Here is a 26,391-nt window from a genome sequence, read left to right as displayed (position 1 = left end):
GTGGCCATGTCAGGCAGATGAAATTGTTTGAATTAAAATCCTTCCTTTGATCTGCTATATTTGTTGACCTTCTGTTTGTTTTGCTATATTTCTATCGCAGATCTTCAGCTTCTCTTATGTTGTCTGAGATTCAGCTTCTATCCATAGAGCTATGCAGTTTAAGGTAGGCCAGCCTTTCTGCTGATCTGATTTAAACTGCATAGAGAGTAGGCCCTGGTTCTATAAAAAAACGCCTAAACTTAGATTGGAGAGCCTAGCCGATCTAGGCACCTAATTTAATTACTTAAAAAGCTTAACTGGCGCTAGTAACAAGCAATTAGCACCTCGTAATTGGCTTACATTAAAATTAATTGGGTGGTAGGCTGCTAACTCAGTAGGCGCCTACTACTTTCAGGAAGTGGGCATGGTTCAAGCAGATCATGGGCAGATCTTGGGCATGTTTTGCATTAAGGTACCAAAACTGGACTTAGGCGCCGGTATTTAGGCCAAGAAAACCCTGACATAAGGTTAAGGTGCCTACTGTGCCTGAGTCTAGTTTAGGCGCTGCTAGGCACAAGTCTATAAACCGCACCTAAGATTAACGTGTGATTTATTTAAAAAAAAAAAAAAAAAATTATATACCGCCTGGAGTCTCAGCGGTTTCCAAGATAACATGCCGTTTATAAAATCAGGGCCTAATTCTCTTCTGGCCACCTAAAGTTAGGCACCTGGAATGCTGTCCACTAAGTGTGAATTCTATATTAGCATTTATTCATGCAATTGCTGTTTTGAAATACTAGAGTAAGTCCAGCGTTATGCACCAACTATAGGCATGAGCATTTGATATAAATGCTTGCACCAAACTGCTGTCAGGTGTGTAACTCCTAGTAATTTTTTTTTTTTTGTGTATAACACTTGTACCCCCCTGACTTGCCCCTGACCCATTAAAGCCCCTCCCAGGTCCACTGCCCCTCTTGCAGTTGCATTATAACCAATAATTGGTTGTTAACGCTAATTAGTTTTAGCTTAGATTTATTAAAACTTGATATACTGCTTGTTCTTACAAGTCCAAACGGTTTACATCATTAAAATACATTAAAATACATAAAGGTCCTTTTACTAAGGCGCGCTAGATGTTTTAGCGTGCGCTAAACGCTAACGCATCCATTATATCCTATGGTTTAGCGCGTGTTAATGTTTAATGCATGCTTAAACGGCTAGCGCACCTTATTTAAAGGACCCCATAGTAAAGAACTCCAACAATAGGACAGACCTAAATTAAGAATCAGCCATAACACTTACTCATTCATGCACAAATAATTTTCTGATGTCAGTATTTTATAAAAATCCCAATGAGGAAAAAGCCTATTTCCATAATTTAATAGATACGTATTATTTCTGCCACAACAGAACCTTCTCCAAATACCTATTGAATAAAAAGTTTTTAACATAGGGGGTCCTTTTATCAAGCTGTGATAGGGGTTTAACGCGCGTAATACCGTGCGTTAAACTGCCTGCCGCGCTAGCCGCTAATGCCTGCACTGAGCAGGCATTAGTTTTTTAGCCAGCCGCGGGGGTTATCGCGTGAATAAATGTCCGACGCACTAACCCCGCTAGCGCGGCTTGATAAAAGGACCCCATAGTTTTAGAAGCCTTAAATTTCCCTCTCTAATCTCAATTCCTGTGGTAAATCTTGGCGCCATACAATAAAAAGCTTTATTTCTGGTCAATTCCCATTTTGCATTTTTTTTTTTTTTTTACTGAAGGGAGAACTATTCTATTATCTTGAAATGATCTACGAGTTCTAATTGGTGTTTAAAGTGTAGTTAATGCAGCTAAAGAATTTGGTAGTTGTAAAAAGAAAGCTCTATGAGTTAAACTTGCCGTAGAGCGTTAAACTGAATCCTATACTCGGAAACAACTAAGGTGATTACATTTAATCCAGAATGGTTTAATACTTCACTCTACAAGAAAAATCCAACGTGGTCTGCAGTGAATCAAACAGCAGGCAGAAAACTGCAGATGATGTACAAGTTGCAGGCGTTGTTTATTAATAGAAAAATGCAGTAGCATATACAACCTTATAGCCAACCAAGGGACCCGACACGGTCCGTGTTTCGGACAACACGCCTTCCTCAGGAGTCCTTGGTGGTTAAGGTATAAAACAAACCGCATAAAAGATATCGAACAAACGCCAATTAATAAACGAATACGATCAAGTAGATTGGCATTTGTTCGATATCTTTTAGCCGGTTTGTTTGTTGTTTTCCGTAATACTTCACTCTGCCTTATCATTTAAGCCAAAGCGGTTGTGTCAGGTGTTTTTTGTGTTTTTTTTTTTACCGGCTATGAGTGTTACGTAGATTGATTATCTGTCTAAGGATAATTTTAAAATCACAGTAGTGATGATGGTAAATCCTGTTCCTGATTACTGCAATGCCTTATATTTGGGCAGTAGAATGTTGTGGCAGGGGTATCTTTCATAGATCTTTACGATTTGTCGTTTGAATGCTGAAACTATTGCCCGACCTGTGAACCCTGAAGAAGCCGCCAGTTTGTGGCGAAATGGCTCCAGCATTTTCTCTTTTGTCCTTTCATTTCCTTTCCATTTAAATTGCATTTCCTAATTTTCTTTTACATTTTCTGGACTAAAAGTATTTTTGCAACCATCATTCTTCCACTGTTAAAAATCCCCTTTCCATCGGAACACTCAACTTATATTTATGATACATCAAAGGCCAACAATTAAGAACGCCATGCACTAGATAAAGCAGTGGTTCCCAACCCTGTCCTGGAGGAACACCAGGCCAATTGGGTTTTCAGGCTAGCCCTAATGAATATGCATGAAGCAAATTTGCATGCCTATCACTTCCATCATATGCAAATCTCTCTCATGCATATTCATTAGGGCTAGCCTGAAAACCCGATTGGCCTGGTGGTCCTCCAGGACAGGGTTGGGAATCACTGACCTAAACTACATTAGCATGCTAGTGTACATATTAGGAATTGGGTCCTATTGCATACAATGGGGCCTAGAGTTATGCCAGAGGGCAGCTGTAAATCCCTGTTTTATGAAGGCCTTTCCAGCTGCCACAGCACCCGGGGGCAACTCAGCAGGAGATCCTGGCTTGTCGGCAGGAGAAGACCCACAAAAGCCGTAGACTTGGCAGGTCTGGAAGAGGAGATGGATTTGATATTACAGTAACTGTTCTCTGCGTTGCTCCAGGTTAACCTCCGCTTCCCTGCAGGCAGCTTAGAAGTGAAGGACTAGAGCAGAATGCCCTCGCTTCTTTGGAATCTGAAAATAAGTGGTGGGACTGCGATCCAGGCCATTCCCCCCCAAATTAGGCCCCATTTACAAGTACAAATCACAAAATATGCTTCTAAAATAGCCACCATCGTTTCTTTTAATCAGACCTCCTGTACAGGAGACCACTGACCTAATGTGCTCACCTGGGGAAAGGAGTGCATGAACTCTATAACTTTGGTGTAGCCGGACTCAGCAAAAATGAACTTAGTTGCAGCACAAATATCCTTTTCATCCAATCTAGCACAAAATTTACCTTCAGTTTCACTCATGGAGTAACTGATCTAGATGGAACAAAACAGATACAGAAAAAAAAAAAAAAAAGACTATGTCAGACTTTTGGTTTTCACCACACATCATAAATCAAGGATGTGATCTGCTACTGTATGTACCAAACAGTGGTATGTTCGGTACACTAGAGAGAAGGGACAGGGTCACTGACTTCTCCGTCTGCATGCTCAGTTCTCGCACATACACAAAAATTGATCATATGTGGATGCTAGTGGCTGGCAGCAGTGGCTCAGGGACAATGCTATTGGCCATCCAAGATGTACGTTTCTTTGGTTGAGAGATCTTCCACAGGTGAGGCTTGGGGATCCCCAGCAGCCCAAGTATTTCATTTACCTTGAAAGGGGAGAGGGAGGGGTGGAGATTACATTTTTGGCCCACCCACTTTGGTCTCAATCCCACCCTAAATTGTCTGTCTGCCTATGCTGTACACATGTACCCTTGGCACATTGTTTTGTTCATGTCAGCCAAAAAGACACAAAACCAGTTATGGTTTTTATAGCATGTACATTACTGTGGTTTCAAATAGCACAAGAAACAGAATCATGTTTAATAGATTAAATGATACCTTTGTGGAAATTTCAGCTCTGCCAGGCAGGAAGCGGAGAAGGAAGGGAATATTCTGCATTGCTCTAATATCCAAGTGCCCACTATAAGAGACCAAAAAAAAAAAAAAAGATAAAATACTTTAGAACACAATTACAGTGTTTCCCTGCGAATTCGGGGTTCACGAATCGCGGATTCGCTCAATCGCGGTCTGCTCCGACCGCCTCTTCTTGTAGTAAAGTCGGGATATACCAATCAGGAGCTGCGTGTCAAAGGAGCTCCTGATTGGTGTAGCCCAACTTTACTACAGGAAGAGGTGGTTGGAGCAGACTGCGAGCGATTTTCTTCACCTGCCAGCGCTCCAGCTGTCCTCTCCTGCCTCCCCTGCCTTTTGACACGGGGGAAAACCCCCCGCATTTGCGGTTTTTCAAAATTTCCTGGGGTTCTTGGAATGGAACCCCCACAAATTTGGGGGGAGTACAGTAAACTAAAATTCCAAAGCACCCAAACATTTTGGGCTTCAAACAGGAGTTAACATTTATAGAACTGTACCTAGTGGTGCCTAATTTAGACTTAGGCACCAGTAGTGTGGGGGGGGGGTCAAAATTTTAGCCACTCCTTATTTATGTCTGGATTTTCTTGGCCTAAATATAGGCACCTAAGTTACGCGCCTAGATGCCCAAGATCCGCCCACGATCTGCCTTTAACCACACCCACTTTCTCGTAGAAGCCTTGAGCTAGGTACCTCCCAAAAGCGGTAGGCGCCCACCTCCCAATTAATTTTAATTTTTTTGCCAGTTATGAACTCATTATTGCTAATTAATGGAGCCAATTAAGCAAATGGAAAAATTAAGTTAGGCACCTAGATTAGCTACGTTTATAGAATCCGGGCTGAAATACGTGCTAAGCTAGTATTCTGTAAAGGCTCCTCTGTGCAGAGTGCCCTTTAAAAAATACTATCTTAGCGTAGGGAGGAGCGGGGGGGGAGGGGCACCCACCCGAAGGGATAAGGCTTTTGGATGGGGGTAACTTTTCTTGCAAAGTAGTCCTTTAGCTCCAGTGGTTTTATATTCGGTTAGTTAGGTGGGTATTTTGTCCTGGTTCTTCATATGGGTCTGCCTCCCTGCTTGTTGAACTCTGCAACCATAGGAGAAGGAAGAAGTAGTCTAATCTAATCTAATTTCCATCTTATATACCGGATCATTCCAGCAAGTTTAAAAGAATATAATATAAAACAATAATGAAGGTAATAGAAAAATTTTCAATAAATTAGATCAGTCCTCAGTTAAGAATCTCTGAAAGAGATAAGTTTTCAGATTTTTCCTAAAAAGTGATAGAGATAATGACGTTCTGATAATCGAGGGAAAATCTTTCCAAACTTTTACCAAGGAATAGGCTAAGGAATGTGATGTAAAAACTGAAGAGCTTGTACAGCTCTTCTGTGCAGGTGTCTTGATTGTATTTTTCTTGTGTTAAAGTGCAACAAAAGGGGCACGAGAAATGTCTGTACCAACCGATAGTGACATTTATTCAAAACACTGAATGTATAAACAATATAAAAGTCCTAGGTTTTTAAAAAGACCATTAAAAGTCCCAGGTGAATGGGATCCTAGGAAAGTCCCAACCAGGATCCAGGTTTCGGCAAGCCAAGTTGCCTTCCTCAGGGGACAACGGCCGCGTTATCCTTTCTGTCCTACTTGAGAACGTGTCGGCGCATTCAGTGTTTTGAATAAATGTCACTAATCGGTTGGTATAGACATTTCTCTTGCCTCTTTTGTTGTACTTTTGTATTCTTTTCGAGGCCAGCTTCCTTCTTGCTTTTCTTGTGTTGACATCAATAAAAATTGTTTTCCACTACCAGTATGGGTGGGGGGAGAGGGGAGGGAATAATGGATGTTATTCTCCAAAGTCCATAAGAGTCCAGGACCTTGGCATGGTTTCCTAAAACTTCAAGGCATATGGGTGTTCGTGAAGAACGGGAGGGAAGGGGCTAGAGCAGGGGTGGGCAATTCCGGTCATCGAGGGCCAGAATCCAGTTGGATTTTCAGGATTTACCCAATGAATTTGCATGAGATTCATTTGCATGCACTACTTTCAAAGCATATTCATTGGGGAAATCCTGAAAACCCAACTGGATTCCAGCCCCCCAGTTGTCCACGTCTGGGCTACAGGTATACTTTGTATAAAAATGGATGATGGTTGTTTCAATACGTTGGCATAATTGTTTTATTATGTATTGCTGTATCACAAAGTGTTTTGCAGAACTTTTTAGATGTTATTTTGCTACCATCAATAAAAATTGTTTGAAACAAAAAAATACTAGCTTAGCGTGCATCATTTCAGCCCATTACTTTGGGCACCATTTACAGAATCTACTTTAAAGCTAGGCCAAGGGTTCTCAACCCAGTCCTTGGGACACACCCAGTCAGTCGGGTTTTCAGGATGCCCACAATGAATATGCATGAGATAGTTTTGCATATAATGATGGCAGTGCCACCTCCACGGGCGCCTCTCACCCTTGCTATGCCACTGCCCTCTGTGGAAAATGATTGCAAAGCAGCCAAGTGAAATCAATAGGAGTTGGAAAGGCAGCTTTGAGTGTTCAAAGGTATTTCTGATGATTTATACAGCACTGAAGGAAGGTTTTAAATGCAGAGTTCAGCCATAAATCCAGAGCAGAAAAGTCCAGGGACCTGACAACATCCAGGGCAAATAATTTTAAGAATCCCAAATCAAGATAATAAATCAATAAGGAACGGCTGGGCAACAAACGTGTCTCTTGTCACCCAGAATGATTTATACAAGGAGGCAGCCACATTGCGCTCCACTGCTTCCAGACATGGGTAACAAATCAATCAGACACCTTACCGTAAATCGTCGTCGTCCCCCCATAAGCCAAAACATAGCCATGTCAGCAGATTGGATAGTGTGCTTATATATATATATTTATATTCTGTTGTGTCTTTAGACTTATCATATCAAAGCGCATGATTAATTGCGTTGCTCACGTCTTCCAGGGGATCTGTGTCACGTCATGAGTAAGCTTTTACACAAATCATTCTACATGACAAAAAAAGATTGTATTTATTGTCCAACCTTTCCTTACTGCAGTACTGAATTGCATTCCAGTTCAAATAAAACCTACAGAACATCATAAATCCCACTAAAGCTCCCAGCTTCCTCTCTCCCGGCCTTATGAGAGAGCTGCATCTTTTAGCCCATTGGGTTTGATGAGTTCCAACACTGTAGTTTTGCCACAACAAAAAATCCTACATTAATACGAATATTACTACAATCGTTTACTCAAGTAGAAGATGAGGGGACCTAAACGTTATACTGAAAAAGCTGGTCTGCAGTTTCCAACGCTGCAGCAGCAAAAAAACCCAGGAGAATCACCCCCACAAATCAATAGCACGCAAGGAAAGAATGAAGATGTCCAAAAACAAATGCTCTTTATTAGCTTCAATGACTCGACACGTATGTGTTTCGGCCAGCAAGGCCTGCCTCAGGAGTCTCGTAACGTGTCACATCAAAACATACTGTGTACACTACAGTGTCACAGGGTTGAATCTCAACAAATATAACAAAAACACTTGGCTTCTTTCTCTTTTTCTCTATTCCCATTTTGTTTCATTAAAGAGTATTAAATCTTTCATATGTGCAGATTAATCGCTTTAGATGTATGGAACAGTCTCCTGGAAGAGGTGGTGGAGACAGAGACTGTGACTGAATTTAAGAAGTAGTGGGATAGGTACGTGGGATCTCATAGAGAGGAAGAGATAATGGTTACTGCTGATGGGCAGACTGGATGGGGGCCATTTAGCCTTTATCTGCCATCATCTTTCTATAACCATAAAGTTCTATGACATCACAATGCAGGTGTAAAGAGCCCTAGCCAATAGGGAAAGGAAGAGATAATGGTTACTGCGGATTGGCAGACTAGATGGGGGCCATTTAGCCTTTATCTGCCATCATGTTTCTATAACCATAAAGCTTTATGACATCACAATGCAAGTGTAAAGAGCCCTAGCCAATAGGGAGAGGAAGAGATAATGGTTACTGCTGACGGGCAGACTGGATGGGCCATTTGATCTTTATCTGCCATCATGTTTCTATGTCTAAACACATTTCTATAGCTAAAGCAAAAAAAAACCAAAAAAAAAACACAGCAATTATAATGTATTTTCAAAATATTCAGGGTAATAAATTTTTGTGTATGAAGTCCTCAGAACGTGCCTGCCACCAGCCAAATAATTTTTAGGCTCGGTCACTCAAATGGCATATTCATCTTCATCAGACTTATTTTTTAATGCTCTGTACTGATTATTGTGTAGACTTTATATTATTTCCTTAGATGTTGGGTAAGGACCTGTCAGCTCGACATGTTTTGCCCGAAGTCCCACTCTGCAGCATCTAACTGATTGTCTCTTAAAGCTTGAAGGGAGGGGGGGACTCATTCTTGAAAAAGACTTTGGGCAAAACATGTCGAGCTGACAGGTCTTTACCCGACATCTAAGGAAATAATATAAAGTCTACACTTAATGAGTACAGAGCATTAAAAAATAAGTCTGATGAAGATGAATATGCCATTTGAGTGACCGAGCCTAAAAACTATTTGGCTGGTGGCAGACACGTCCTGAAGACTTCAAACACAAAAATTTATTACCCTGAATATTTTGAAAATACATTATAATTGCAGTTTTTTTGTTATAACTACAGTAGTACCTTGGATTACGAGTATAATCCGTTCCAGGAGCATGCTCGTAATCCAAAATGCTCGTTTATCAAAGCGAGTTTCCCCATAGGAAATAATGGAAACTCGCTTTGATGCGTTCCCCCCTCCTGAGAACCGGAATTGCTCCCCTCGAAGGCCCCCGCCCCCTGCGATCAGGCACCTCCCCCCTGCGATCCGGCACCTCCCCCCTGCGATCCGGCACCCCCCCTGCCTTGAACCGGCACCCCCCCGCCACGATCCGACCCCCCGCCACGATTGGGCACCCCCCCCGACATGATCCGACCCTCCCCGACACAATTGGGCACCCCCCCGCCGCTTCTTACCCTCATCTGGGCACTCTAGAAGATCGGACTCCTCGTCTGCTGGGCCTTGAGCATCTGAGCATGCTCAAGGCCCAGCAGACGAGGGCCGATCTTCAAGAGTGCCCAGATGAGGGTAAGAAGCGGCGGGAGGGTGCCCAATTGTGTCGGGGGGGGGGGGTCGGATTGTGTCGGGGGGGTGCCCAATCGTGTCGGGGGGTCGGATCGTGTCGGGGGGGTGCCCAATCGTGTCGGGGGGGGGGTCGGATCATGGCGGGGAGTGCCGGTTCGAGGCAGGGGGGGTGCCGGATCGCAGAGCGGGGTGCTCATAAATCGAGCCATGCTCGGTTTCCGAGGCACTGATTTTGCAAATGTTTTGCTCATCTTGCAAAACACTCGCAAACCGGTGCACTCGTAAACCAAGGTACCACTGTATTCAATATTGTTGACAGCAAAAAAAAAACCCATTTAGGCTAAGTTCCAGTACAGGTTGTAAATAAATTTCTATTAACACACGAACCCGTGTAATTTGGTTTAGAATGAACTAGAAGTCGTCGCCAAAGGGGAGGACCTAGATATAATTGGAATTGTAGAAACCTGGTGGACAGAGGAAAATCAATGGGATGTAGCGCTGCCGGGGTTCAAGCTATATAGGAAGGACAGGACCCACAAAAAGGGGGGAGGCATAGCACTATATATAAAGGACTCTATCCACTTAGCACTATATATAAAGGACTCTATCCACTCGGTCGGGATGGATATGGCAACGAAGGCAGAGGGGCTGGAATCGCTGTGGGTCAAATTACCGGGAAACAAGGGTGCGGGCATAAAACTGGGGCTGTACTATCGACCACCTGGTACACCAGAGGGAGTCGGACACGACTTGGAAGCAGAATTGAGACAGGAATGCAGGACTGGAAGTGTAACAGTGATGGGGGACTTCAACTACCCAGGGATAGACTGGAGTACGGGTCACTCCAACTGCACTAGGGAGACAGGATTTGTAGAAGCTGTGAAGGACTGCTTCATGGAGCAACTAGTCAAAGAACCGACGCGAGGGGGTACTACTCTTGACCTCATCCTAAACGGATTAGGGGGGCCTGCAAGAGGGGTAGAAGTGGGAGGACCACTAGGCAACAGTGATCACAACACGATCAGATTCACATTAGAAAGAGGGACACCCATAGTTAGGAGGACCGCAACAACTGCGCTGAACTTCAAGAAAGGGAACTACGTTGCTATGAGGGAAATGGTGGGGAGGAAGCTCAGAAACATCTTTAGGATGGAGACTGTGGGAAGCGCCTGGACCCTATTCAGGAACACCCTGCAGGAAGCACAGAGAATGTACGTACCCAATTTCAGGAAAGGCTGCAAGAACAAACGATCAAAGGACCCGGTTTGGATGTCAATAGAAGTAAAGAGGGCGATAAAGGACAAAAACGTATCTTTCCGGAGATGGAAAAAGGACCCAACAGAGGAAAATCACCAGGCGCACAGGAAATGCCAAAAGGAATGCCACCGGGAGGTTAGAAAAGCAAAAGGGAAATACGAAGAGGGGCTGGCCAAGGAGGCGAAAGACTTCAAGGCATTCTTCAGTTACATTAAGGGGAAGCGACCAGCGAGAGAGGAGGTGGGGCCGTTGGACAATGGGGATAGGAAGGGAGTGATTAAGGAGGATAAAGAGGTAGCTGAGAGGTTGAACACGTTCTTCTCGTCGGTTTTCACGAGCGAAGACACATCTAATATACCAGACTCAGAGGAGCTCATGAGTGGGGAACAGGCTGAAAAATTAGAGCACATAGAGGTAAGTAGGGAGGATGTCCTCCAACAGATAGACAGGTTAAAATGCGGCAAATCACCGGGCCCGGACGGGATCCACCCAAGGGTTCTGAAGGAACTAAGACAAGAAATAGCGGACACAATCCAACATGTTTGCAACCTATCCTTGAAAACTGGTGAGGTGCCAGAGGACTGGAAATTGGCAAATGTCACACCCATCTTCAAGAAGGGATCGAGGGGTGACCCCGGGAACTACAGGCCGGTGAGCCTGACTTCAATTATAGGGAAGATGGTGGAAGCTATGATCAAGGACGGCATTTGCGAGCACATCGAGAGGAATGGCCTACTAAGAACAAGCCAGCACGGATTCTGTAAGGGAAGGTCGTGCCTAACGAACCTTCTGTACTTCTTTGAGGGGATAAGCAGTCGGGTGGACAATGGGGAGCCCATAGACATCATTTACCTCGACTTTCAAAAGGCTTTTGACAAGGTGCCACATAAAAGGCTACTTAAGAAGCTGTGGAACCACGGGGTGGGAGGGGATGTGCACAGATGGATCAAGCACTGGCTGTCGGGCAGACAGCAGAGGGTTGGAGTAAAGGGTCAGTATTCTGACTGGCGGGGAGTCACGAGCGGTGTGCCACAGGGATCGGTGCTGGGGCCTTTACTCTTCAACATATTCATCAATGACCTGGAAAAGGAGGCAAAGTGTGAGGTTATAAAATTTGCAGACGATACCAAACTGTGCGGCAGAGTTAGGACCAGGGAGGAGTGTGAGGACCTACAAAGGGACCTAGACAAGCTGGAAGACTGGGCAAACAAATGGCAAATGCGCTTCAACGTGGACAAATGCAAGGTCATGCATATAGGGAAAAAGAACCCGTTGTTCAGTTACAAATTAGGGGGGGTATTGTTGGGAGACAGCAGACTCGAGAGAGACTTGGGTGTGATGGTGGATGCATCACTGAAGCCATCTGCACAGTGCGCAGCAGCCTCGAAAAAAGCCAACAGGATGCTGGGCATCATAAAGAAGGGCATAGCAACCAGAACACGGGAAGTCATCATGCCATTGTATCGAGCGATGGTGCGTCCACATCTGGAATACTGCGTTCAGTATTGGTCGCCGCACCTCAAGAAGGACATGGCGGTACTTGAGAGAGTCCAAAGGAGAGCAACGAAAATGGTAAGAGGGCTGGAACACTGCTCATACGCTGAGAGGCTGGATAGGCTGGGGCTCTTCTCTCTGGAGAAGAGGAGGCTCAGGGGAGATATGATAGAGACATTCAAGATCATGAGGGGCATAGAGAGGGTGGATAGGGACAGATTCTTCAGACTAAAGGGGACAGCAAATACGAGGGGGCATTCCGAGAAACTGAAGGGAGACAGGTTCAAAACAAATGCAAGGAAGTTTTTTTTCACCCAAAGGGTCGTGGACACTTGGAATGCGCTACCGGAGGAAGTGATCAGGCAGAGTACGGTACAAGGATTCAAACAGGGATTGGATGGATTCCTGAGGGATAAAGGGATCGTGGGATACTGAGGGAAAAGGAGATAGAGGGGTATAGATAGAGGATTACTGCGCAGGTCCTGGACCTGTTGGGCCGCCGCGTGAGCGGACTGCTGGGCACGATGGACCTCAGGTCTGACCCAGTGGAGGCATTGCTTATGTTCTTATGTTAATAATGCCGATGCTGATTCCTGCGGAAGAAAACAAAATAGGTAACTATTTGGTCCTCCAGCCTAGAAAACCTATTATCAAATTGCCCGCTTAGAGGTCTACATTCAGTAATGTGGAAAGTGGCAAAGTTATATGGCTTTATTTATCTAATTAACTTTGGAGCCCCCTTTACCAAACCTTTTTTGAGGGTTACTTAGGGGCACTGAGTATAGGCACCTTTTCCATTGCTTGATAAAAATGACCCATGGTCCCCAACTATTTAAAAAAAAAAAAAAAACCCTCAGGTTCTGCCCACTGAGGCCCTCTTTTACAAAGGCGCACTAAACGTTTTAGCGCGGATTTAGCACATGCTAAATCAATGCATGCACTAACCGCTAACGCGCCCATAGGATAACATGCAGGCATTAGCGTTTAGTGCGTGTTTAGCAAGCGCTGAAAAGCTTAGCACCCCTTTGTAAAAGAGAGGGTCAGTGATGCCTTGTCATGAATTCTGTGGCTGGTTGTAGGGAGCCTAGCTATTTAGGGGTGGGTCCCTCAGTGATCACCTCACTCCTGAAGAATGGCCTGGTATTTGAGTACCGACGCCTTTTTTTTAAAACTAAGATGCATTAAGCTTAGTACTGCAAAAACGGCCTTTAATCGCTGTACGTGCAAAAGCGTCCTGATGTAATTTCTCTATTTGCGTGCAGTATTAGTGCGCGCTTTATTGTCTTTGATTTTTTTTTGGGGGGGAGGGGGTGTTGAGTGGGCGTGGAGGTGTTATCCAGCTAGCATGCTTACATTATCACACACTAACAGGTGAACGCAGACTTAGGGTTGCCCCTTTTGCAAAACAACAAGGCAAGCAGTCCACCAAAGAATTCAACATGGAACAAAAGATCAGCAGACAATAAGGAGATTTCAAGCCAGGTTTATTCAAAATGCTCCCACGAACAGTCCAAAAGGGCTGCCTCGGCTGTTTGCCATTCGTTAGAGACCCAGGATACTTGTTGGAGTAAACTGATATTAATTGTTGGTGATAACTGTCCCTTAACTCCAAATAGTTTCATGCCCCTGAGGCAGCCCTTTTGGGCGAAACGCATTGGGCACTCTTCCTGGGAGCATTTTGAATAAACCTGACTTGAATCTTTTTACTGTCTGCTGACCTTCTTTTGTTCTCTTTTATCAAGCTGCGCTAAGAGGTTTTTAGTGCGGGCCGGCGAGGTAAGCGCTCCGACGCTCATAGGAATTGTATGAGTCTTGGAGCATTTACTGTGCCTGCTCACACAAAAACCTCTAATGCAGCTTGATAAAGGGGGCCGTAAGTGTTTAAACCATGGGAGATAGTATTGAATTCGACATAGCAAGGAAAATAATTAACTTAATACTGATGCTTAACAGAGCGGCTCACCCGCCAAGATATGTGATGTGGTTTCACCAGCCTGTTGTGAAATTGTTAGCTAACCTTTGCTGCTGATTTGTGGCATTCACAGTGTTTACAAAGCTTATATTCCATTCACAGCTCAGATTCAGGGATCCTTTTACGTCAGCATCTGTCAGCATCTCCCTCAATGCCATCTGTAGGAATAAACAGAGCGAGTTGCTGTCTAGTGAACAGGAATCATGAATGCTTAGCTAACATATGACATGAACTAATAGCATGTCTATAGAAAAGTTATGCATTTTGCATGGATACAGAATACAAATGTTCACAGTTCAATTTCATGCAATGTGTTGTGCTGTTGCTGGGTGCATTCTTTGTATAAACATGCATTAATTTTCAATAAAAATGAATGCTAAAAATTTTTTTTAAAAGAAAATAAATGATGTATTCTTTCTGAGAGCTGGGCTATTATAAATATAGCAGGAGCAGAGAAATTGAAGTGGAGGAGTCGCTTTTGTGGTACCGGCCCGGGCTGGCGTGGCTCGATTGGGGACATGGAATTAGAAGCTGACTGAGACTGAGGGTAGTGAGAATGACTGGGGGTTTATTTTTCTTTTATTTTTAAATTTCTTATTGCTTTAAACAACTAAAGTAACACCTACAGCGCTAAAATCTGAAAGGGGTTATAGCTGAACTGCTTCAACCAATAACCAATCTGTCGATCAAATCGGGAAGGATTCCGGAAGACTGGAATTTGGCAAATGTTACGCTGATCTTCAAGAAAGCTTCGAGGGGAGATCCGGGAAACTACAGGCTGACCTCGATACCGGGAAAGATGGTAGAGGCGCTGATAAAGGATCTCATCGTTGACCACCTTGACAGACACAATCTGATGAGAACCAGCCAGCAGGGCTTCAGCAAAGGAAGAGCTTGCTTGACAAACTTGCTGCACTTTTTTGAGGGAGTTAACAGGCTGATAGACAAAGGTGACCCGGTCGACATTGTATATCTGGATTTTTAGAAGGCGTTTGACAAGGTCCTGCATGAATGACTACTTCAAAAAATTGCGAGCCATGGGATTGAGGGTGAAATACACACATGGATCAAAAACTGGTTGGCAGATAGAAAACAAATGTTGGAGGTAATTGCATCCTCCAATAATGACTAAGTCGAAAAATTAGATTTATTCTTTAATGCGAATGGAGAGATTGTATGTCAAGAGTGGCTTTCCCAGAACTTGGAGATTATTTCAACAGACTTGGACTCCAATTTAGGACTATATACCTCATAGAGTTCATAGTTACTTGCTAAATCTGTAATCCAAGTAAGGATAATGTGGGGGAGGGATTGTGTTGGGGGTTTGAGAAGGGGGGTGGGGAATCTTGTTATTGTCATGTTATATATGTTATGGACTACAATGAAAAATCAGCATGGGTGGTTGTGTGGTATATGGAGCTGGTAATGTTCACTATGTTTCTGGTGTATTACATGATAAGGAAATAAAATCAGAACTCATGGATTGCCTATACAACATTTTGCTCTCTCTCTCTATCTATGAGGGGGTGTTGAAAAGTTCTCAGCCCAACCAAGTAGGGAATCACGTAGAGCCATGAAACTTAACATGTTATTCCACTTATTCACCCCTAAGTTCAACACAGTTGGCACATCATGTCTGAAGTTTCTGTAATCTTTCCAGAAGACACATTGATGTCTAGTCACTGAAATACTGCTTTGCTGCTGCAATCACCTCTGAATTACTTGAACATTGTTGACCTTTCAAACTCTTTCTAAGGTTTGAAAACAGAAAATAGTCAGATGGAGCAAGATCTGGTGAGTAGGATGGATGGTCTATGCACTGAAACCCCAGTTGCACCAAAACATCCATCATTTTGTGAGCAAGTGCACTGTCTTGTAAAAAGAGAATTCCTTTCCACAGCTTTCTTCTCCTTTTTTTTCCCCCAATGCCTCCTTTAATCGGCACAGCAAGTTACAGTAGTATTCTGCATTAACTGTTTGTTTGGTCCCTTGGAAGACAACTCATTACAACACCTTACTGATTCCAAAACACTGTGGCCATGATCTTTCCTGCTGATGTTTGGGTCTTGAATTTCCTTGGCCTTGGAGAACCTGAGTGCCGCCATTGCATGGACTTTTATTTTGTCTCAGAATCATAGTGGTGTAACCATGTTTCATCAACAGTAACTAGTCATTCCAAAATGTTGGCACCAGCTCGCTGAAAATGCTACACAATCAACTTGGAAGTGCCCACTCAACGTTGTTTTTCATCAGCATTCAAACATTTGGGCACCTACTTGGCTGACAGATTCTGCATACCCAGCTGCTCTTGGATTATATACCCAATGCATTCCCTGGATATCTGTAATGTCTCAGCAATTGTTCTAGCTGATATTTGCCAATCTTCCAAAATCAGGTGATGGACATGGTCAACAATTTCAGGAGTTGACACCGTTTGAGGCCTCCCAGACCTTGCTGCATCTTCAGTCTTGAAATCTCCATGCTGAAAGTTTGCATACCACTTCTTCAGTGTGGTACCTGATGGCATTTGTCACTCAATGTTTGCATCATCCAATCATGGATTTCCTTTGGAATTTTCTTCTGCATGAATAGGCACTTCATGATGGCTTGGAGTTCCACATTTGAAAATTCCACACTTTTCACCAACATGGTTCAATCAATGATCTGAAACAATATCAAAACATAGCATTATGATTCTGCAAATTGGTACTTTGCAAAATAAAATAACACTCTTCAGCTACAGTGGCAAAATAATGCTCAGAATTTAGAAAGTTGGTTGAGCTGAGAACTTTTTAACAACCCCACGCAATGTAGGCCTTTAAAATCCTGGCCTACATTACAGGCGTCTAAGTTTTAAGTTAGGTGTGTCTGTAATAGGCATCTAAACGTGATTAGCATCTATTTAGATTAGCATCTAAAAGAGATAAGCATCTATTGGCGCCTATCTTTTTAGATGCCTTTTACATAATTTTCCCCTTACTGTTGTAAAGCATATTTATCTTTATTTTGTACCTGAGGCGTAAGCTGATGTCCCAGATGTCTGAAATCAGGTACTGAATGTTTCACTTCTGTGTTCATTTCAAAATTACTATTCAGGCCAAACGCTGTAAAAACATCCATATTAGTAGTAAGCATTTTGCCATCACACCCTGTGTCCAAAGTTGCTTTCAGGCAAAGATGAGACAAACCCTTTATGTGTAGTAAACTAAACAGGCTACCTGCAGTCATATCATATGCTACTTATCACAAGTATTCATTCCCCACTTTGCACTGACAAACATAGGGGTTAAGGCAGAGAGATGGTCTAGAAAAATGGGGGCTGTTTTAAAGCTATTTTATACAAATAAAACAGTATGGACATGGGATTCAGGAATCCAGCTTCCCAATTATTGGGGGGTGGGGGAGGGGCTTGAGAATAGTCCCTAAGAGAGGAGAAGGTCATGATGGAGGAGAGTGAAGAGCCTAAAAGAAGAAGAGGACCCGATGGGGAAGGAAATGGGAAAACAATGGGGGAGAGATTGGGCAACCTGATGAAAGCACTAGGCTTATGGGCAGAGCTAGAACTAGGGCAGAATGAAGAGGGTTTTTGTCCCAGGTGCAGTCCTTTAAATGGCATTTCCAGTACTGTAGTGTGAGCGAGAGAGGACAGACTAGAAAAGTGGTTAGTAGGGACATTTTTTAGTAGCACACTCTGGGCACTGAAATAGCTCATTTTGGCACTTCTCATATGCCCACCAGATCAAAATGGTGGGCCTTTTCTTCCTCGGTGCATCATGTGGTGCATGGGGAGGGGCCTAAGGCCCTGATTGGCTCAGACACCTAAGGCCCCTCCCCTTCTCAGTCAAGCCAATTAAGACCTTAGACTCCTCTGCCTTGTATCCTGGGATACAGAGAGAGGAGCCTAAGGCCCTGATTGGCTCAGACACCTAAGGCCCCTCCCACCGGCACCAGGGAGGGAAAGGCCCACCATTTTGTTCTGGCGGGCCTACGAGCAGGACGGACTGAGCGTCCCTCCCGCTCCAACTTCTCTAAAAAGGTACTGGGGGGAGGGTCGGGGAACCTCCGGTGGCAGGAGATAGTGAAGGGCTGCCCAAAAGAAGAAGAGGACCTGATGGGAGGAGGAAATGGGGAGCCAATGAAGAGAGATGGGGTAACCTGATGAAGGCACTAGGCTTATGGGCAGAGCTAGAACTAGGGAAGAATGAAGAGGGTTTTTGCCCCGGGTGCAGTCCTTTAAATGGCATTTCCAGTGCTGTAGTGCGAGGGAGAGAGGAGAGACTAGAACAGTGGTCAGAAGGTACATTTTTTAGTAGTACACTCTGGGCACTGAAATAGCTCATTTTGGCACTGTCAATGGGAAGAGGACAGCACCTATAGGAATGTGTTTGATATGATGGAGGCAGGGCCGTAGCAAGCTATGTGTGGGCAGTGCAGCCACACAGGGTACAAGGGAAGTGGGGGCTTCAAAATTGTGTCCTGTCCATTGCCTTCCCTAGGGGTTGTGCCACACAGGGTGCATTCCGGCTCGGGACAGTCCTAAAATGGAGGAAAAAGAAAGTGGAGGAAAAATGGAGGAGTAGAAAGAGAGAGAAAGAGGATCAAGAGAAACTAGGGTAGCTGTTGAGTAACCTGGATGGTGGAGGGAGAATGAAGCTGTTTCTAGAGAAGGAAGAGGGGTGGAGAAGGAATGGGGTATGGGGGAGAAAAAGGGAGAGCTCTAGGTTACGCGCCTCCCAGCTCCTTCACTCGTACCAGCAGCTGTGTAACGTATGTTGACAGAAATTCACGAACAAATGGTGCTAAAAATTTAAGTCAGGTCTATGGCAGGTGTAAATGGGCATACCTAGATGTGGCATTTATGCACATAACTTACAGTATTCTCTAAGTTGGGTGCAACAAGTGAGAGATACACCCATGTCCCGCTCATACTTTCAATGCAAGTAAAACACAGATATTCCTATCTGTCCTCTTTTTTCTGGTGCACCTATGGTAACCCTACACCTGGGTCCCTCACTTTCTCTCTTCCTTCCCTGGATTAGTTTGAGACCCTGCAACTCCCTCCCTTATCTACCTCACCATGTTTGCAACTGCCAGCAGCGATACACATTTGCTGCCTGCACTGGTTTCTGCAGGCGTCCCCCCTGCTGCTTCCCACCGGAAGAAACAGAAAGTAACATCAGCGAGGGTGGAACGCGGCAGAGGGAAGCCTGCAGAGACTGGCGAGGGCAACAGATGTGCATTCCTGCCGCAGCTCATGAGCGTGGTGAGGTACACCAGGGAAGGGGAGATGCTGGGCCATAGGAAGAGGCAAATGCTGGATCAGGGTGGTGGAGGAGAGGGAAAGAGAGACACAGGACAAAGGGGGGTGATTTTGAAGGCCTACCCAAAATAGTTGTGGGCTCACCCAAAATAACCAGTCTGGTTATGCTACTGGTGGAATTAATGCTTAATTTTAGGCACCATTTACACAATTTCCCCAATGGTGCCTAACTTTAGGTGCCTTGTTATAGATCAGTGGTCTCAAACTCGCGGCCCGGGGTGTCACATGGGCCTGCCAGGTACTGTTTTGATGCCCTCGGAATGTTTATCATAATCACAAAAGTAAAATAAAACAGTTTATTGACCATTATGTCTCTTTTGCTATAAATTACAATATTATTATTAAGACTTAGCTAAAAGGAAAGACCACACAGAGAACTTGGAGACAGGGCCAGACATTGGTCTCTTTGGCCTCTCTAACCAGCAAGGTGTTCCACTGCCCTTGTCTCTTCTGTAGACCCCCTACCCTGTTTCTGAGGCATCGTTGTTTCCTTTGGAGAGCCAGAGACTAGTAGAATGTCTGAGTTGTCAGCTCTTCTCAGAAACTTCTCATATTGCTTTTGTATTATAAAATATGTGATGGACATCTCTCCTGCAGCCATCTTCACAGAGCTTTTATTCATCACATGAAGACTCATGAAAGCCTGAAAACAGAGAGAGAGAGAGAAACACACACACCTGTTTATATCGGTGATGCGTCACAACCGTGTGGGACAAACGCGTGCTGACAATGGCGGATAGGACTTCAGTGCGCCAGATTAAAAGTTACTATAGGGGGGGGGAGAAGGAACCAAGATGGCGTCGGAGTGAGTCGAGCTATCAAGTGGCTCCTGCTCCGTTTGGCAATTTTCTCAACTTTTTTCCCTCAGAGATTTTCCTGATATGCCTAAGCGCAGGGGTAAGCAGAGGAGTGTGCTTCCTGCCTCCTCTTCCACTTCACTGACTCGGCAAGCAGCTATAACATCATATGCTGTCCCAGTTGGAGTGGGCGCATCCGTTGACCGAGGAGGGCAGACCTCGGTCTTGGAAGGCGACGTTTCGCTTAGCCCATTCAGGCCTGGAGTTCCCCCGCATCCCGGGTTGATGTCAGGGACGCCCTCAGACGCACAGGAAGCGCCGGAATTGATGTCTCCGGCGACGCTGCAGGTCTCACCCCTGACCCCGGATGGAAACTACAGCTTGCTGACTTCCTTACAGTCAGCATTGGAAACCGGAGGACCTGAAAGTCAGTGGGAAGCGGGGAAGGTGGAGATGGATCCCATGGTGGAGTGCCCCGGAATAGCTACCCCTGCTCCCCTGATTAAACCAGTGGTGATTGACATGGAAGCATTATGGAGCCTATGGAGACTTTACACAAGGTATGCTCCCAGATTGTTCTTTCCACACAAAATTCTAATAGTAAATTTAAAACTTTTGAAGAGAAACTCCAGCAACACTGCACTCTGTTATTTGATTAATTTAGTTTTTTTATTTCTTATATCCAACTACCCTTGGAAGTGATTGATTCCTTCTCCTCTCAAATTGTGGACTTTAGCCATAGTCAATATGTGTTATTATTATATTATTATATAATTAGTACTTTTTTTTCTATTGGATTGTTATATTTCCTTTCAAGTATTGATTGATTTGTAAATTGTAAAAGCATAAATATAAAAAAAAAAAAAAAAGTTACTATAAGCGCGGGGGGTGTGGGGGAGAAACCCCCCGCACTAAACATGCAAGTGTCCGCCCCCATTACAGAGGAGATTGCCAATTACCCCCCAAACGAGGTAAAACAGCAGTTTCCTCTGTAATGGGTGGGGGAGGTTTCACCCCCTCCACCCCCCAAAGGGAACGCAAACACTTCTAAGATTAATTGGAGGGTCCCCCCCCCCACATCCCCCTCAGAGCGCTTACAGTAACTGTTTTAATCCTGCGCGTTGAAATCCAGTGCGCCATTGTCCCACGCAGTTTAGTTAGTGTACCCTTTATATCACACAGTCACAAACAGAACCATGAACAGCATTTATAGGGGGTACAAACCCAGGTACAAAGATGCTGATTTAAAGGAAGCACCTGGACAGAAGCTGGAATGCCAGACTGTAGCATCCACGTGCAGTTCTGCTGGAATTCCCCACTTATGGCTCTTCTTGTTTCAGTGCTCTGGATCTCTCCTTTGGCTGTTATCAGGTGGCAGCCATACTGTACCCTCATACGTAAGTGCTTTATGTCCTTCAGGTCCAGCATAGCCTGCAGGTGACAAAATCAAGAATTACATTTCCCACTGGGTAAGAAATGAGTGGTGTACAATGGGTAAAACTGAATTGACTTTTTACTCTTTCAAAAGTTACAAAGATTAGGGGACACTCAATGAATTTACACAGAAAAAAAGAGGGGGAAAATATTTTTTTTTACTGAACGAATAGTTAAGCTTTGGAACTCGTTACCAGAGGGTGTTGTAACAGTGATTAGCGTAGCTGGGTTTAAAAAAGGTTTGGACAAGTTCCTAGAGGAAAGGTCCATAGTCTGTTATTGAGACAGACATGGGGGAAGTCACTGCTTGCCCTGGGATCGGTAGCATAGGATGTTGCTACAGTTTGGGTTTCTGTCAGATGCTTGTGACCTGGACTGGCCACTATTGGAAATAGGATACTGGACTAGATGGACCGTAGGTCTATCCCAGTATGACTACACTTCTCCCTCTGTATCTGCGGTTTCCGTATCTGCAGATTCACTTATTCGCGATTTTTCGGCTGCTGACTCCGCCCCCTAATTTTCATCACTGAACCCGGCATTTCACATTGGAAATCGCTGCTCCCGGTGGTTCCTGAAGGAAATTGCTGTTCCCGGCGTTGTACAGAGTAAATCGCAGGTCAGGTTATTCACGGTTTATTACCTTTTTCAGGTCTATTTTACCGAAAAACCACGAATAATATACAAAAAGTTATTCACGGTTTTTCAGTATTCACGGCTATGTTCTGCCCACATCCCCCATGAATACTGAGGGAGAAGTGTATTCTTATGTTCTTATGCAAGAAAAGCACAGCAGTGCTTACAACTAATGGCTATCTGGGTATATACAGTGGAACCTCAGAGTAGAGAGCAGCATGGGAATGAAGATTGTGAGAATCTCACTGAACCTACAGGATTCCTGCAGGTATGAAAGAAGTATCCATAGGATTCCTGCAGGACTATAATCAAAATTTCTGGTGACTCTAGAATGAGGCTTGGAATGCACTGAGAGAAGCAACTGGAGCCCCAGAATGAGGCTTGGAATGCAAAAGAGAGGCAGCTGAGGCACTGACTATTGTCGGGGGAGGAGACTAACTAAGATGGTGGCCTGAAGGCGTTCGGCTGAATGCTATCGGGTTTTTTTACAATCCATGGTTAAAAGGAAATCTAAGACCTGGGTATTCCCGTCGGAACCCGGGTTGCAAGCAAATTTACCTGGCCCGATGGACGCGTTCGTCAAGTGAGGGCCCAAAGGAGAACCGGCGGAGATGTCCTCGGCGGGAGGTGGAGGTGGAGGCGGGTCGGAAGGACCTCACACCTCATTCGAGGAGCCCAGCTTATTGCTGGAAGAGCGCAGGAACCCGGTTCAGCCACCCCCTTGGCCCATATCGTTTGATACGAAGAGTGAGGGGAATTTAGCAGCTGCCTCTGAGAGCTGTGAAGACGAGCAGGAGAAAGATTGAGCAGTGAGGAAGGTTTCAGCAGCTTCTGTTACAACATCGCTGTTACAGAGAACCTTGGATATGGTAGAAGAGATGCAGAAATCACCGCTGGGAAAATTACCTACAGGTACTGTGGAACTCAAATATATGGAATTTAAATGTTCTTTGACCCCATTGCTTAAACCACTGGTCATTGATTTAAACTCAATTTGGGAAGCTATTTCCAATTTACAACTATCCCTGGGAACTCAAATGCAATTGTTAACAACCAATTGTTCTGGGGTACTTTCTGAGACATTAAAACTATAGCAAAGAGTGGACAAATTAGAAAAAAAAGTGCTGGATCAAGAAAAAAAGTCTGAGGTTTTGGAAGCACAAAATCAGCTCCTAATTAAGGAAAATGGGAATATTAACTTTAAGATTGAAGTTTTGGAAAATATAACGAGAAACAGAATTTAAGATTAATTAATTTTCCTAAACTACCTACAGTTACAGCAATAGACATGTTTAGACGATACCTTCTGGAGGTTCTGAGTGTCCCACAAAATTCTTTTCCGCCTATCTCAAAAATCTACTATATTTCCTTGGGAAAGAAGAAGTCTCCGGAAGATCAGCGAGAACCACAATTAGATTTACTGGACTTGACAAATATACTTGAAACATCAGAGTCAGAACAAATTAGTGTGGCAACACTCTTTGTTCAATTAGCGCTTGATTCAGATAGAGAGTGGTTACTAAAAATATTTTTTAAATATAAAGATGTTACATTTCTAAATCAAAAAATTAGAATGTACCCAGATGTTTCTAGAATAACGCAAAAAAAGAGGAAACAATTTTTGCTTTTGAGACCTCAGGTCTTAAAATTGGGTGCAACTTTCGTATTAAGATTCCCATGCAAGTGTTAGGTTAATTTTAAAGGAATTAGATATATTTTCTTTGAGTCCACACAGTTATCTAGATTTATTGTAGACAATTCAGTGGTGATAGCGAGTACCCCTATCAATAGACAAGTGTAAAGCTCGCAATTGAGAATTTTGGGTCCAATTCAGACTGTCTTTCTTTTTTTCCTTATTTTAATTATGACGAAGTAACAATATCCGACTAATTGTAAACTCCTTCTCCATTTATTGTGGACTAATGTATAGTAGAAACACATTATATTATCCTTTGTATTGTCTTAAGAAAATAATTCCTATGATACTGCTATTTTCAATATTACTTGTGATCATAAAAAAGTTGAAATTCAATAAAGAATAAAGAAACAAAGAGAGGCAGCTGGAACACCAGGCTGAAGCTTGGAATACTCATTAGTTGAACAGCGAATACCATTCAAAAAACCCGAAGGCTGGTGGGGTTGGGAGGAAACACAGGGCAGTGAGCAAGTAAATAATAGCACCAATTCCTGTGTTTACAGGTGAGGATAGAGGAGATTAATTGTGGGGATAGAATGGATCTTAGCTGGTACGGGTGGGTATGGGTTAGATTTCATTAGGAATCTCTCTACCTGACTACTGGAAATGCATACTGTGCTTGAAGGGTTGTGCAACAATCTACCAAACCAGGAAAGACAGGACATAAGAACATAAGAACATAAGAATTGCCACTGCTGGGTCAGACCAGTGGTTCATCATGCCCAGCGGTCAGCTCACGCGGCGGCCCTCTGGCCAAAGACCAGCACCCTAACTGAGACTAGCCCTATAGCGTACGTCCTTGTTCAGCAGGAATTTGTCTAACTGTCTTGAATCCCTGAAGGGTGTTTTCCCCTATAACAAACACAGTAGCAAAAGTATACCAAAAAAGAAGAAATATGTCCAACTTAAATTTGGGGTGCTTTTACTAAGGCACGCTAACTAATTTAGCACATGCTAAATGCTAATACACCCATTATATTCTATGGGTGCCTTAGCATTTAGCATGACCTAATCTTTAGCAGTGGTTATACTGATAAATAACTCACATAAATTTAACAAAGGGGCCTTAAAGTCCAAAAAAAGGACTTTACATCTGCCATACATGCGACCTAGAATAAGTGAACAACATACCTCTACGTCCATTGTATCTTCTGTCAAAAATGCCACCGCGGTCCCTAGGTTATGTGAGAGCTTGTAGTTAAGTGAAACGTAATCTGGCTCTTGAACAAATCTCAGTTCTTCAGTTATCTGTTTTGTTAAGAGTTTAAAAAAAAGAAAAAGAAAAGAGAAATAAAAGCTAACTGAGAGTATGATGTATGCATGTGCTGACAACGTATTATATAATGCATATCCAAACGTTTGGAGGAGCGTTATCTATAGGATGTCTAAGTCTGAGTTTGTTATAAATTTACTAGTAGGGAGAAAGTCACTAGAATTCTGTGATGAAAATAATAATATTCTTTATTGAATCACAGCTCTTTTTTTTATAGCTATCAAGCTAACATGTTAAAAGCAAACGCTTATCATTCACAGCAAAATATTGATTCAGTTTCCAGTAACGCTGAAACAAATCATGTGAATAGATGTTATATCACAGTACCTTCTTCAAATTCCTGCCATTTACAACAAAAATGGCGAAACAAGTATAAAAGTCAATAGCAGCGTTACTGGATTGTGCAACTAGTGCAAATCATGCAAAGAATTTTTTGTAATGTGCTGAAGTGCTATTAAAGTACTGGTTAAAGTGCCATGTGCTTTTTACTTCAATGCCTGGCCCCCCGACCCAGGTTTCGTGTTCTTCGTCAGGAGGGGTCTAGGTAAAAGCAAACTAACATTAAAAACATTACAACGATAAAACAGATACATACTCAATCTTGCAACTGAATCTCACCAAACTTGTATCAAATATCAAACTTCTTTACTATCAATATAAAGTTATTAAACATACTTTCTCAGGCAAGCTAAATCGGGGAACGACACCGGAAGAGGAACTGGCTGAAGATGCTTAAGCTCCCGGATTTAAATACATACGCACTCTTAATACACCCATCTGGTTAAAATGCTGCAATTGAAGCAGCGGAAGTGACGTTATATCCGAGGGCACCGCACATATACTTATACATTTAACCACTCGATTTCAGAATTTAAACCGTTAGGGGATAAGGTATTCCAATTGTAAATGAATCGTTGTTCTTTCTGCAATAAAAGTTTACAGATATCTCCTTCATATTGATTAATGTGTATAAGCACTGTATATCTGAGATCTTGCAACGAGTGATCCTCCCTCAACCAGTGATCCACCAGGGGGGGCGGACTCTCTACCCCTGCGGATATTGCTGAGATGTTCAACAATACGAGTTTTAATTTTTCTACTGGTTTGACCAATATACAACAAACCGCAGGGGCAGATCACGCAGTACACAACTCCCTGGGAATCACAGTTGGTGCCCGTAGTGAGATCAAATTTCTTTCCCTGTGAATTTGGAATAGATATAAAG

General features: G+C 43.6%; 1 protein-coding gene across 6 annotated transcripts in view; it reads right to left on the bottom strand.

Annotated features, from left to right (window-relative positions):
- LOC117369188 overlaps positions 1-26,391 on the bottom strand; it is a 293,723-nt gene that overhangs the window by 68,494 nt on the left and 198,838 nt on the right. For all 6 annotated transcript variants that reach the window (XR_004541095.1, XM_033963328.1, XM_033963324.1 and 3 more), the window contains 7 exons: positions 25,025-25,141; positions 21,385-21,558; positions 19,796-19,973; positions 17,023-17,114; positions 14,056-14,168; positions 4,143-4,224; positions 3,433-3,570 (listed from right to left, as the gene is read on the bottom strand). Coding sequence is in view for 5 of the 6 variants with exons in the window: in XM_033963328.1 (XP_033819219.1) it covers positions 3,433-3,570; positions 4,143-4,224; positions 14,056-14,168; positions 17,023-17,114; positions 19,796-19,973; positions 21,385-21,558; positions 25,025-25,141 (894 nt within the window). In the remaining variant the exon portion in view is untranslated. The remainder of the gene's footprint in view (positions 1-3,432; positions 3,571-4,142; positions 4,225-14,055; positions 14,169-17,022; positions 17,115-19,795; positions 19,974-21,384; positions 21,559-25,024; positions 25,142-26,391) is intronic.

The sequence above is a fragment of the Geotrypetes seraphini genome, chromosome 11 (assembly GCF_902459505.1).
Source record: "Geotrypetes seraphini chromosome 11, aGeoSer1.1, whole genome shotgun sequence".
In the NCBI taxonomy this organism is placed as follows: Eukaryota; Metazoa; Chordata; class Amphibia; order Gymnophiona; family Dermophiidae; genus Geotrypetes; species Geotrypetes seraphini.
Note: the sequence above shows the minus strand (reverse complement) of the source record. Positions and strands in the feature narration are given on the sequence as shown.